This window comes from Maylandia zebra, linkage group LG23 (genome assembly GCF_041146795.1).
Source record: "Maylandia zebra isolate NMK-2024a linkage group LG23, Mzebra_GT3a, whole genome shotgun sequence".
NCBI classification, from domain to species: Eukaryota; Metazoa; Chordata; class Actinopteri; order Cichliformes; family Cichlidae; genus Maylandia; species Maylandia zebra.
Window position 1 is genome coordinate 15,397,051 of NC_135188.1, and position 14,363 is coordinate 15,411,413.

Below are 14,363 nucleotides of genomic sequence, written 5' to 3' on the forward strand. Positions count from 1 at the left end.
CTGGATCCTCTTGCTGTCCTTGTGTTATGCGCCTGTGCGTAACACAAGGCTTTTGCCATTTGTCCGTATTCTCCTCCATATCACATTGGCTTTATGGGAAGATGTTTTGAGCTTAAGAAGTAAGCTTGAAAACTCTCAACCACATATGGAAATAATTTGCGTACCTGATGCTGCATTCTTGCACAATGCTTTGGTGTTAACATAGAAATTGAAAAATGAATACTTCTGGGAAGCCAGCAATACAGAAAAGCCTTCAGCTCACATGAATGCAAAGCGAAGTTTTCATAGTTATATAGCACAGTGAAGCCACAGCTACAACAGAGACCACAGCTACAGCGGAGGCTTCTGGGTTTCATTTCGCACTGATTTTCTCATGTGATACACGGGCTTTGAACAAGAGCACTGAAGCAGTGCATTTTTACATTTTTATTAAGTTTCCCAGAGAGGCCCCCTGGTACCTTCACTAAATATGGCTGACTCCCCAGGGGACCTGGCTCCAACTTCACTAAGATACCCTTCACTAAATCTTTGCCTCTTCCACCCGAGTCCTAAGAAAAACTTCAGTCTGCAAAGCAAGAGGAAGAGATCTTGTAACAAATAAAAGTTACATTTGTAGAAAGAAAAACACAGGATTTATCAATATTATATACTTGCTTGCAAACCAACTTGTACGACAATTTCAACAAAATCAGTAGACGAAAGGATAAAGTTGGTGAAGCTTTAGTGCTACAGTTTTTGGTACCACACCTTCACCGCTGAGGGGTTTTTTGTGATACATGGATACACCCAGTGTCATATGAACAGCAGCCAAGCTATCAACAGGACTGTGTAAAGAAGGGTGGGGGACACGACTCGGTGGATGTCGAGCATAAATAAAGCTGACGAAGCAGATTGTGTTAGATAAATACATTTTGGCCCATTTATGAGCGTAAAAACAACCTCTTACAGCTGCATCCTGTATAAGATAATGTGAGTCAAACTTCCGCTAAATACTTCCAAAATTATATTACGACTAAAGAATCCACTGCACCAGATGAAACATTATGCACGGCTCTACACAAGCTATGACTGCACATGCGCGTTGACCAGATGTGCCCCCAAAACATTGGAAACCTCCCTTTGAAGTGCAGAACGGCCTCCTCCGCAAATTTACATCGCTTCAAATATGTTACTCATAGAAAAGGCTACTGAAACGGTAATGCGGTTTAGCCTGTGAGGAAATGAATACACAGTTTTAGGAAGCAGGACTTAAAGGATTTTTTGTGTTCTGGACTCACATAAAAGGTATGTTGGATGCGCAGAGCCAGGTTCTCTGTTTTGACATTCCAGATCAATGGTTGGGGGGAGCTGAGCACGAAGACCAGGGGCTTCTGGTGGTGCAGCATTGACTGGATGGGCTTCAGATGTAAGTCAACCTGGCAAGAGCAAAAAAAAAGGGAGGGGAAAAGGGGAAAAAGAAAGAGAGAAATTAGCGCCCTGTTACCACAAGTATATTGAGGAAGTGAGAAGAGTAAAAAACACAAATCCTACGAGATCAGTCAGAGTACATAACATGATCTGATTTCACACAGCTGAACTGGGCAAATGTCAAAGCTTTGATATTCTCATGTTCCGTTTTGTATAAGCATTAATATCAGGCAACTGCTACTAGTCTGGTGAAAATCCAGCTCTGTTATGATGTAAATTGTTCTACGTTATCTAGCTTTGTGGTTGTTTATGTACTCACTTTGCTGATAAACTTACAAAGACGGCGTGCTGTGTTCTCCCTAAAAGGCACTTGCTTAGCTCTGATATGTATCCTCAGAGGGCTCTTAACTTTCACACAGTGGAGTCTTTGTTCACGGGGAAAAAAATAGTAAGTGGCGGGTCCCTGTAACCATCTCTACAGCTTGCAACTATGCCTTTTTTTCAGACTCCCATTAAAATAGATTTTCACAGTCTGTTAGTGAGATGGCGAAAACAAACGTGTGTGTTTTGGGACCTTAACTGATGTTTCTCGTTTCTAGTGTTAGCCTTCACTTACGCCAAAGTGAGTCAGGTGGTTCAAAGTGCGAGACTTAACCCAAAATCATCTCAGGCAAGGGTCTGGCTTTCCATCATTTTCTTTAAATTGTACTCAAACTGAAAAACACCAACTTACTAAGAAACTGTTAAAATTCTCTATTGTTGTCACTGATGAGAACTGACACTCTCGGGGGGTTCAGAGGTCTGTCTGACACTCATCTTTAAACTTCCTCCTCTCTGTATTCACAGACTAATCAAATCAGCTCCATTCTGTGTGTCAGCAGTAAAAAGCTGTAAATCACTAACTGAACCCACAAGGACTCATATTTTAGGATCTAAACAACACCACAGTAAGTTAATTATTCACAGCTCAGCACAAGATCAGCTTTTGCTTTTGAACTCAAAATATAGCTTTTGTACTTCAATAACAGAACAAATGAGCTGAAAACAGAGTGATGGTGATTAAAAAGCAAGTTGACAGGTTATTATTAGCAGTGCTTGAATTAGTGAAAAACAGGCTGAGCATTAAGTTGCTCAGATGTGGTTATGGAGTGCGTATTATCGAGACAGAGATCTACACGCTATAATTGAAACCGTTAACATTTTCTGCTACACTCATATGTTTTCAGTCACTACAAAACGTATTTGCAAACACTGCAGTACTCATTTAGATGGATTTATTAATGGAAAAAGTAAACAGTTTGTTATAGGTTCTGAACCAGACTAAATACTGAACAGAGTACAATATCCTTTATCCCTTTAATATTGTTTTACATTTGCTCTTGCCAAGTTGATATTTTACGGTCCATGCTTATTCCCGGGGTGTCAAACACTGGAGTTTTGTCAAAACTGCTGGCCTTTATGGCACATCTGCGACACATCTTCCCTTCCAGCTTGTCGTTTCAAAGCTCAGTACTGGTAAAAGCGCCTCCGTGCCACATTTAAGCCTAATTTTTCAACATGCAGCCTCAACCAAGCTGGTTTTAGCACGGTTTTAGCGACCAAGTAGCATTGTGTGCCTTCACCTAACCAGCAAGAAGAAGCAAAGTAAAAAAAAACAAATAAATTTCTGCTATCACATTTTCAGACCTGCTCTATCATAAATAGAGCAGAACATCAATGGTAGGTAAAGTAATTTATCAGCAGTAACTGTTGACTATGCTGTATGCTGTCATAAATTTGGGGTGGTCGAGTAGGTTGTGATATGAAGCATTGAGCAGGTTGTTTTCTTGGCCCACCCCTACAGCATTATCCTCCTCTCTGACTCCCTAAGTGGCCACTGATTCACAAAAAGAACATCACGTTGTATTCAATAATATTCAGACTAAGCTTACAGATTTCAAGCACTAAAGGGATGGTTTCCAAGGAACTTACATACAACTACATTTAAATACAGTCATTGGAGCTTGAAAAACAAGCTATAGCAACTGTGCAATATATGAAAACACTTTTCACTTTTGAATGTCTTAATATATGCAAAACTTCTGTATTATTAAATTAAAAGCTTGATTTGGTAATTTTTTTTACAGTGAAACTGGAAGTGTTTGCCGAGGAAACATTACAGGAATCTTGGGAAAGCATAAACAAGAAGCAACCGCACCATTTTATCGGAATACTTTCACACACAAACAAGATAAGACTGTGATCGCACTCGAAGCACATCCTCAAAGCCAACTTCGAGGAAGAGTCCCCCAAGGTGCCAAAAACATACAAAGATTTACAATTTATTTCAACGAGTAAAGATTTGTTTTTCAATGTGCTTCCTCATGTTGGACAAAGCTGCCACTTATACCAAAGGTTGACTTTTGTTTCATTATCATGTAGACTATAATAACTGTGCCAAATGATATCTTCTTTATCGAGAAGTATGCAGTTAATGAACAGGCTTTTTTTTTTTTGGCATTTCTCTTTTTTCTGTTTCCATTTGATCCATTTGTCACTAAAACAAGAATTCATTGTAATCTGATGTATTTTTGAAGCCATGCAGCATTCTAGACTAACATATACCTCAGCACAGAAGGAAAGTCTGACTGTCATTTTCTGAAGTACAACGATGTGTCACTGTGATGATTCATGAAGTCATTTAACAAGAGATACTAGCAGAACAAACAGAGTCAGCATCAAAGTCCAATTATCATTCCTCAACAGATGTAAGCCCTCAAGGAGAGTAATGCAAACCAGAATGTTCAGTTATGTGGTCCATGAAAGTGTTGCAAAAATCGTTAAAACGTCCCTATGAGACAAGGAAATGGAAGAAATTACTAAACACTTATCTATGAGGCAATCTGGATGGTGATCCAAATAAACAGATCAGAGATTCATCGCTCTCTCTGTCTCACTATTTTTCCCCTTTTTTTCATATTTGCTCCCCCCCACACTTAATCCAGACACTGGAAAAAGCGACTGTATTGCTCCTTTGAGGATAACAACAACCAAGATATAATCATACCTGGCTTGGCTCTAAGAGCCTGGCTTCAATAGATGGAAGAAGGAGGTAGAAAGAAAACGAGAGTCGGGGAGAGTTGTAAAAGATGAGGAATTTTAACCCAGACAGAAACTTTTCCAGAAGACGTGAGTCACCTGCAAACGCAGGCATAAACAGAGCTCCAAGAAGAGGAAGTGCCAAGAGGCGCTAAGGGGTCGGAAAGGGTGAAAACTGTGGTGATTATTATCTTTTTTTTTTCCAAGTTTAATGAGAAAACAGCATTAATAAAAATCTAAACCCTTTCTGGGTTGCACAATGTAAGCAATGATGAGGACTCAGCAGCAGCTGGTGTGCATCTCTGCCCACAGAGTTGTGTTCGTGAGGTCTGGTAAGGCTAGTGGGCATAGCAACAGACCTTGTCAAGCAGCCAGGGTGTGGAAAGAAGAGGTGCAAAAGCACCAGGCATCAAAGTACCTCTTGTGGTGTTTGTAAGGATCAGGTTGCGCTGAGTTGTCCTTGATGGAGGCAGCTACCTTCGGAGAACCCTGCAGGGTGTGCTCGGGACAGGAGGCCACGGCACGGCTGATTGATTATCAGGAGCCTGGCACAAGGATTTAGGGGTGCAGGGTCCATTACAGTTAAGGGGGGCATTTGCCAGCAGCCACGGATGGAGGCTTGTCTCGGACTATCACGTTACTGAAATTAAACTCCACACAAGGGACGACAGCTGTAGCAGGATAAGCCGTCACGCAGCATACCATTAGTGGTGGTAGCATGTGTAAACAATGGAAATGTGAGGAAAAAAACAACACAGCATCAACTTTAAGCTCTAAATCAGCTCCAACAACAAACACAGTGCCAACTACAACAAAACCGAAAAAAAACAAAACACAAATCACAGACAAGCTTTTGTTGTATAGCAAAGCCACATGGTTAGATTTAGATCCTACTGATGCCTGTGACACTGAAACGGTAAAGGGTGATTTGTTTGTCCTGCTTTGAGCATGCATTTGCAATTCCAGGACCTTTCAAGCCAACTTAATTACACAATGTTTCAAGAGTGCTTTATAAAGGCTGTGCATCAACATTGTAATGAAATACTTTCACCATCAAATATTTTGCATAGCCGTGTAAACCTGCACCCTGCAGTTAGAGCACACTATCACTGCGGCTCAGTGTCCTTGCAGGAAAAGGGAGTTTCCTTTATTGACAGAGCTAATTAAATGCCTGATGAACCCTAGTGATTCTGAAAAAAACCCAAAACATCCTTTAATTATCTGAAAAGTAAGACTAATCTGGGAACACACTCTCCCACCCAGGAAATAATAATCAGCTTCAGAAAAACAGAAAGAAAGCACAGCATGTATCACATGACATGAACCATCATCACTAAAATCCAAGAGTATATACAAAAAAAACAACAACAACGACATACACAAACTGTGGCTAAACCCCATACCACAACATTTTTATAGTTGAAAACATAGACAACAAACTCCGAGAACTGCCTGGAACCAATCATACTGTGTTATCTGATGTGTGCGTATGTGCGTGTGTCTTGTCAGTCTGGATCTTGGTTCTTTCCGGATCACTGAGGGTGTACAGAGAGAAGGGAAGCTCAGACAAAGAAGCTCAGAGATAAAGGAGAAGCGGACCAAAACCTGTTGACCGCTCTTATCAGCGCCACCCACATATTTGAGAGAGATGGTGATGCTACCTGGAGCCTTCCTCCTAAATGTGATGATAATCAGTCTGTACTCAGCTAAATGCAAAGCTCCAAAGAGGGAAAAAAAACCCCTGAAAAGACGCTGAAGTGAGACAGGACGCCTGGATAGCAATCTTTTAGTGATATGACACAAAAGCAGGACATGTTGAAGTAAATAACACAGCACTGAAGGTGGGGAGAGGGGAGCACAGGGTCAGGAAGAAAAAAACACTAGATTAGAGATGCAGTGAAATCAAAAGCATATTTAGCTGTATATCGCGTCCTGTGTTTTGTTTGGACTATGTTCCTTTTTGGGCAATTTCCATTTACCAAAAAAAAGAAATGTTAATTGCTTTTGTTAACAGGATCCTCCCAACTGCTAAAAAGCAAAAGCACTTGTAAGGGAATCTGCAACTGATTCCAGTTGAGACTGGTCAATGAATTTTATCATTACTGGCCTACTTTTCTGACAGTTAAAAATAGTAACGTATGACTCGTGCAATGGAGCATTTGTACACCTGAGTCCCGCGTTTTTTCTACTCTGTTTCTACACTTCATTCAGACATAAAAGTTACTATGTACAGTAGCGTTAAACTACAAATCTGTGTACAATCAGTAATAAATAATGGGATCAACAAAGAATGGCATTAACATGCATAGTCTATATAGGCCAACACCACAGTTACCAGTGTGTCTTCTAGAAAAGCGAGCTCGAGCCCTATTATTTGTCAGAGAATGCCAATAAAAATGGTATAAAAGGCACCAACCCCACAAACATGGTTCAGTGACTCGAATTAGCTGAGGTGAAGCCTAGCAGACAGCTCCTGGCCACAGGTACCTATAAGGTCATGTATCTGTAAACCCCGCCCCCAAATTTCAAAATTGCTGTTTGTGGACCCAGCCTTAAGTGGCCATTAGAGAAAATACAGTTTTTGTTGAATGAGGCATCCTGTTTAAAGCACTTTAAATGCTCAAGTGGAGTAGAAAAGCGCTATAGAAGAACCAGTCCATTTCCAAAAATGTTGTTGTACTTTAACGTGATGTATAAGTGCCGCTACTTTTTTAAAAATAAAGGTTATTACTAAGTTCCAAAGTAAGCTTCAATTAAAAAAAAAGAAAGACCTAAACAGGTTTACTGTATGTGTTCGGTTTGTCTTGTGTGCTAGCTAAAGTCATATCTGACACTGTTACGTTTCTGCCTGGTAAGTTCTTCCAGCTAGTCACTCACAGTCTAAGATATCAGCAAATTCCAGCTGATAAAGCAATCATCTGCTCTACCTCTCCCTGATTCAGAGCCAGTGGCTGTGTTTGATGTTTGCCTAGGGTAAACTGATTAGAAAAAGATAGGTGATTTGAGATATCACTGACCCCTTTTATTTATTTTCTACCCTATCACCCAACCTTATGCCCTGACAAGACTCCTTTTTTTGGAATTGCTTATTTTGGCTCCACTTGGGAACAAAGTGTTTACAGTAATGTTGGGCTCGTGTGCATTCATGCGCATGCAGCAGTGGCTTGTTAGGCAGAGTACAAAAGGCTACCTCTACACGTGACAGAAAAAACATGTGGAAGATTGTTTAAACTTGATACCTACATCTTAAAACCAGAGCAAATAGAGAAGAAAAGAACACTTTGAGATGAGGTCACTCTTTTTTTTTTTTAGAGCTTAGGTGGCAAAACACCAACACCTCCAGGTCAATAGTCAAGCCACGAAAAGCTATTTTGCCTCAAAAACCCAAAGGGCTTTCAAGCTCGGAGGAAATATGAGCAGCAGTCCACAGGTCGCTCTCACTAACTCTTGTCTTACTCTGCAAGATTGGGCTGTTTTTATAAAATGTAATTCAATTTTGTGAAAATGTGAAAATCATTCTGACATTATTTGAGGAAATCATTTCCTTCTGAAACACACAAGCTCAACCTGGCATTGCAGCTTTACTAGCAATTGAAGCCCAGCCAAAAGTCACTTTTGACCTATCCAAGAATACTGACTTTCCAATTTGGCCTGTCTCTCTGTCCTCGGAGGCCCACATGGGTAAAAGAGAGGAAAGGGTTTTCTGTTACTTTGAGCAGGGCCACTGAAGCTGAAGAAATCATCTATCTCTATTTCAGACAAATGTGAATAACACGTTACAAGTAAAAAAAAATTAAAAAAAAAAAAAAAAAAGAATTCCAGTCAAGCCAGTATCATAAGTGGTCATATTTTGAAAGAGGATAGTTGTCATGAATCGCTGTGTGGCAGGCAAGTAGGAGTGGTGGACCCAAAATGCAGAACTCAGACACGGAAGTGAAACTTAAGGCGCAGCTTTATTGCTGGGAAAAACCTCGTACAAACTAAACTCACCAAAAGAAAACCAAAAGTCAGAACAGAGGAACCAAGGACTGAAACACTGGAAAGAAACACTAAACTGGAGCAGGAGACCAAACACTAGGAACATAGAAGCAGAACACACAGCTAGTTGAGGGTACGACGCGACACTGACACAGAGAAACACAGGGCTTAAATACACAGACGGCAGTAATCAAGGGATGAGAGACAGAAGGGGAACACACCTGGGAGAAATCACAGCTGACGAGACAGGGGAACGTAACTGAGCACACTCACATATGACACAAACCTTCACAATAAAACAGGAAACTCAGACACATGGAACCAGGCAAGACATTGAACTAAACAGACAGATTCACAAACAGATGGGGTGACACCATAGACAGAGACAGACTCAAAGGCAGACCAAATATAACACACAGAACTCAAACAATAATAATCATCATCATCATCATAAACTAGAAAATGATAACTAAAAGCGCTGGGTCACCGACCCAGGACCATGACAATAGTTAAGAGTCTATGAAACAAAGCCTACTGTTAAAGACAAACACTGAATTAAAAAAACAGAGTTTGGGGGGGTGGCTTAGATTTCAAATCCAGATCAAAAATGTTACTTTGAAATTGCAGAGTAGCTCAGTTAAACCATCGCACATATTTTACCCAATGTGGCCTGGCACTGCTCAGCACCCATTGTGTGGGGTAACATTTAAAAAGAAATTATTGGCAAATGGTTCAAGTTGCTGAAATATAAATAAATGACTCTTTACCAAACTGGAGCGATGAACCACTGATTACTCTGTAATTTTAAATTGTTTAAATAATAATGAACAAAAAACTAAATCTCCTGGAAGCAAATTTCTACCCAGCTGCAAACATGATCACAGTAACCATGCTAACATGGTTACTGCTAATCTGCAAACGTAAGCAGAAACACACTTATGAGTCGATAGCGTAATGGGTAGAGTGTTTCCTAGATGAAAATAATAGGTTCGTAAATTAGTAATAGTGTATCCTGATATGACCAAGAATGTGCAGAGAAAATCTCTTGGCCACTCAAAGCACAAAAGTTCTGACATTTTATCAAAACCTACAAATTTCTACATCATGGTGGCAGGGCGCTGAGAGATATGAAAGCCGTCACAAACGTGAACTTTTAATCTGTACCAAAGTTACAGACTCACCAGACGACAGGCTCACTAATTTACCAACTCTTCTTGGATGTCTTCCAGTCAACAACAGAGTTGCACATTCTTGGCATGTTTGTGCAAGATTTGTCATTTTTGGCTGGTACAAAAAACTGCCTTGACTTGGTTGTATATGCTATGGCAGTCTAATGATTGAAGAGTCTCCTTCAAACCAGAGGATTTTATGTTGATATAAAAACAGCTTTTGTCACTTGTAATATAAATCAAGAGTGCTTTTAATAAATGCCAGTGAGAGTCTGTTCTTCTTTTGGATGTGTCAGTAATCAAAAATGATAATTCAAACTGAAACTTGGAGCACAGATAGGTATACTTTTATCACTTTGAACGCAAAGTTCGCAGATCATTCGAAATCAGATCATTGTATGCATTTCTAGCTTCAGTCTTCCTAAATGAGTGATTAGCATACTGTCAACCTCTGGTTGTTATTGTACAGTCAAAGCAATCCCTGCAAATGTCACGTTATCCAGACGAAGCACTTTGCACAGTCACTACTGAGGTGTTCTGTTGCACTTAATAGCTCGGCTTTAGTGTGAGATTGGCCAGAAGCCAAAGTGTGTATTGTGAGTCAGGTCCAGCTGTGCCTTTTCTTTCAATGAGTAGCAGTTCATACCTACTGGTTAATACCCATAAAGAATGGTTTCACTGGTACAGGCAGGAAACAATTCATTGCTTTCTTGCTTTCATGTCTTTACTGAAAACATAGACAAACTGCAAGCCATGACTTTTACACATGGGCGTGAAAGAGATGTGAAGCAGGCCTCACACACTGCAGCTGCAGCATGTTTGCGCGACTGTACACATGTGTGTATAAAAGTGTCTGAAACTGACCATGCAATCTCCCTTGTCCATATTAGCCCATGCACACCATGTGCAATAGCAGATTTATTCCACTACCTGGTCAAGCCTTAGCTGAGCAGACACTTATTAGGAGTCACCGGGGCACATTGTGTTCTCCAGAAGCTGAAGCTTCACAACGACACATTCAAAACATCCAAATACAGACTGTACTGCAGCCCAGTCACAACCTCGTCCCCTATCCGCTGAGGTGTGGAGGAAACCTCAGAGAAGGTCTACAGTACCATGCATTGACCAGGCGCCTTCATGAAGGCTTAGAAAATAAGCAAAGGAAACACACTAAAGCATACTCAGGAAATGATCAATTAATTAGAGTGAAATAAATGCGCAATCCTTCAAATTCAATGACAAGAAATATATTCATACACTAAAACTGAACTCCAACTTTAAATTAGGCCTTACTTGCTTTTCAGTCATCAGTCCCAGTTTCCTTAGTATCTTAACATAAAATAGAGTCTTATAATAGGACTACTACAGTCTTTTCACTGACAGTTAACATATCTGAATTACTGTACTGTCAATAAACAATGCTGCTGTATTTAGCCATAATTTTCTAAAATATGTTGGACAAAAACCGCAGATGCACAGAGGAGAAACTGATTACGCTGCAAGAGTGGTCTGAAGGCTTCATGTGGGAGTTCTATTTTGCCACAAAACCAGGATGTTGTCTTGTGTTGGAAATCACAGTAACTGTTGGGAAGCCAAGCTGACTACAGCTATTTTCCTACATGCTCCACCTTTTAAGCCAAACAGTATTACTGCTGAAAACTCAAAAGAGTTCTTTTGAAGTGTATATGTCATTATATAAACTATATATCAACTTATAAGTTATAAGTGACCTCAAGAATTTGCAGTAGAAACTTTCTTTTTTACAACTTTACTTGTTTTTTGAAAGAAGTAAAGGGTTTAGACGCTCTGTGGTCAAGGATTATTAATGAAGACCAATGAGGTCTTTTCTCCAACAGCCTTCTAAGTAAGAACATCCTTGCCCAAATGCAGACTAGGATGTTAAGATCCCCTTGTTTCACTTCCATTTTCTCACTGGATTATTGCCACCTCCGGTCACAAAAGATCAGGGGCAGATTGTGTCAATAAGACCATAGTCTGACGCATTGTTTGCCCTCCAACACGGTCCTGTTGAAGGCTGTCAGGAGCTGCTTGTATCTGAACAGGCCAATCTGTGCCCACGTCTCAGGTGGAAACAAAATCAAGGACCAGAGTGGGTAGAGGGTCTGGGTGTCCTTTAGGATATCTTATCTAATCATAAGCAGAAACCTCCAGTAACAGAGTGAGCTTCTGTAGGGCCACCTAATCTCAACCAGACCTGGCGTGACCTTCTGTAGCCAAGGCTGTAGGCAGGGGAACAGACAGCTGGATTTCTCCCTCCTCCGCGCTAGTCCTCACTTGACCATGGAGGTGATGGGTGATCGAAAGCTAGATAAAGTGATGCGTTTCACAGACTCTGTAACTAAGTCCTTTACTGTGCTATAAAGCTGTAGTTTTAAATACAGCAAATTAGAATAACATTCAACTTTTGTACACCACTTACAGAATAATCCAACTGTAGTTAAGCTAGTAGAAATTCAACACTGGTGATGTTTAGTGATGGACTTCTCACTGATCTTGAACTTAGAATAAATAAAGTCAGCTGAAAATAAGGATATATATCAAATGAGGATATATATCGAATAAGGAAACCAAAGGTGTGCTAAATTAGTTCTAGCAGACATTGCTGTTTGACTGTATTTATGAGTCATCATTTGGTCGATGACGACGTGCAGAAAGATCTCCTGAGAGCAAGTGACAACAAGATTTAAACAGTCAGTCTTGTGGGTTGCGAGCAACTTTCACAGCAGATAAAATATGGTTAGGATTGTTTGATTTTCCATACAAGTCTGTTCAAGCTTAAAACAGGAACGCTCTTTGTCATGTGAGTCTTAAATCCATACTAGGCATACTTTGACTTGCACTCTGTCTATTAAAACGCCAATCAGTTGGTCTGGGAATTACCTTAAGGTGAGGAATGTGCTAAGGCCAACAATCATAACTTTCAGCAGGTGAAGACAAAACCCAGTTCAGTTTGTTCTGTGTGAATACAATATCTATCTGCATGTAATCATAATCCACCCTGACACAGTAAATCGGGAAGTAGATGAAACGGAGCAAAGCCTTCAAACTTTGCAGGACACATCCAAAAAAATCTACTAAATGATTCCACAGAAATTCATAAATAAGAGCAGCTACAATTTGCATCGCGCTTATGGTAATCCCTGGTATTTGGGGTTCAAATTATTACAATTACAGTGATCCAGTGTAGTTTCTGACTGTGAAGGCCACGTGCACGTGTAATACTGAAGTCCATCATTTTTTCCATAAATACTGACTCGGTAACTTATCAACTGGATAATAATGTTTATCTTCAAGACTCGCAATGTAAACTCTGCTAGTCACTATAAAGGAACATAAATTCTTTCGACATTGCACCATTTTAGGTTTAATATTACATTACATTTTTCCTTAAAGGTGAGGCTTCAGTTGTTTAAGCTTTGTTATTGGCCGAGTCATTCCTTTTATCGTGTGTGTGACGTACGCAGCTCTCGTCTCGTGAGTAGTTCATGACCAATGTGAAGTGTCCACCGACAGCGATGACTAAAACGTCTATAATAAGACATAAAGTGTCAAGATATGCATAAGTTTCCATTTCACAGCTATTTAAATGTTTCCCTCTCAGCCACCCAAATAACATTTCTTTATTTATGTGCTGATGAAGCATACCCACACACACACTGTGCTTCTGTACATTTGGCCTTGGCAACACTAATGCTTACATCAGCAACACAACTGCAATGACAAGTCTATACATGCTGCTTTTCACACTTCTCTAACAGAGGGGGATGAAGGTTTAAAACCTAGACACCGGTGTTTTGAAGGACGTGGGCCTGTGATTCATCTCCAAACTATTGCTGATGATTGGGACTCCAGCCACGAGATGTGCCGTTTAACACCCGAAGATAGGGAGCGGTTTTACAATTAACATCAAATACAGGAACACTATCGGTAGATGTGCTGACAGTTTAAATGAGTTTAAATGAGGCAAATGGTGGGAAAATACCAGGTGCTTAAATTACTTATCACTTTGTTAATTACTCACGCTAAAAAGGTGTTTCTTTGAAAGCTCACCTGATCATAATGTCTGACACTGTTTTTGTTTTTTGTTTAATGAGTAGAATCAATAAAATACAAAAGGCGTTCACTTTTGCCAAGAAGTCTCCTTGAAGTAAAATGGAAAATAACTGCAGCCATTATCAGAACTGAGAAAACTAGGGCAGTGGAAATATCAACCACAGCAGGTCTTACAATCTTCATCCAGCTTATGGCAGGTCACTTCTAATTTGAAATTCTTGCTAAATTGAAAAATTAATATAAATAAATCTATGAATATACTTTCTCTGCCTACTAAATTTTGATCAACATTAAAGCATTTACAGGTTAACTTAAGACAATTTAAGTTTCAGGTTCTTTGACTAAGGATGACTCACTTTTACTGGAGAGTTGTCTGGTCCCTCATGAGCATGTCCTCTCAGGTTGATGATGTGGACCTCCTCAGGCAAGCTGGTGGTGCCCCTGCTTGCACACCCTGACAGGATAGTGAAGCTCTTCAGCATGGCTTGCACTGGGTGTCCCGTCCCCACTGGCAGCAACTCACATGGGCTGCGAAACAGCGGTCCTGCAGCAGAGAAACAACGATTCTTGCAATAAAAATAAATATTAAAGCATGTGTATGATTCAGAGCCTCATATATTGCTGTCAATTAAATCCAAGCAACATTCTTGAGGGCTT

General features: G+C 40.2%; 1 protein-coding gene across 3 annotated transcripts in view; it reads right to left on the bottom strand.

Moving 5' to 3' along the window:
• The window catches only part of tgfbr3 (transforming growth factor, beta receptor III), a 71,411-nt gene that overhangs the window by 30,864 nt on the left and 26,184 nt on the right, over positions 1–14,363 (bottom strand). For all 3 annotated transcript variants that reach the window (XM_076880748.1, XM_004552887.4, XM_004552886.4), the window contains exons 3-4: positions 14,063–14,250; positions 1,278–1,415 (exon numbers count right to left, since the gene is read on the bottom strand). In XM_076880748.1, coding sequence (XP_076736863.1) covers positions 1,278–1,415; positions 14,063–14,250 — 326 coding nt within the window. The remainder of the gene's footprint in view (positions 1–1,277; positions 1,416–14,062; positions 14,251–14,363) is intronic.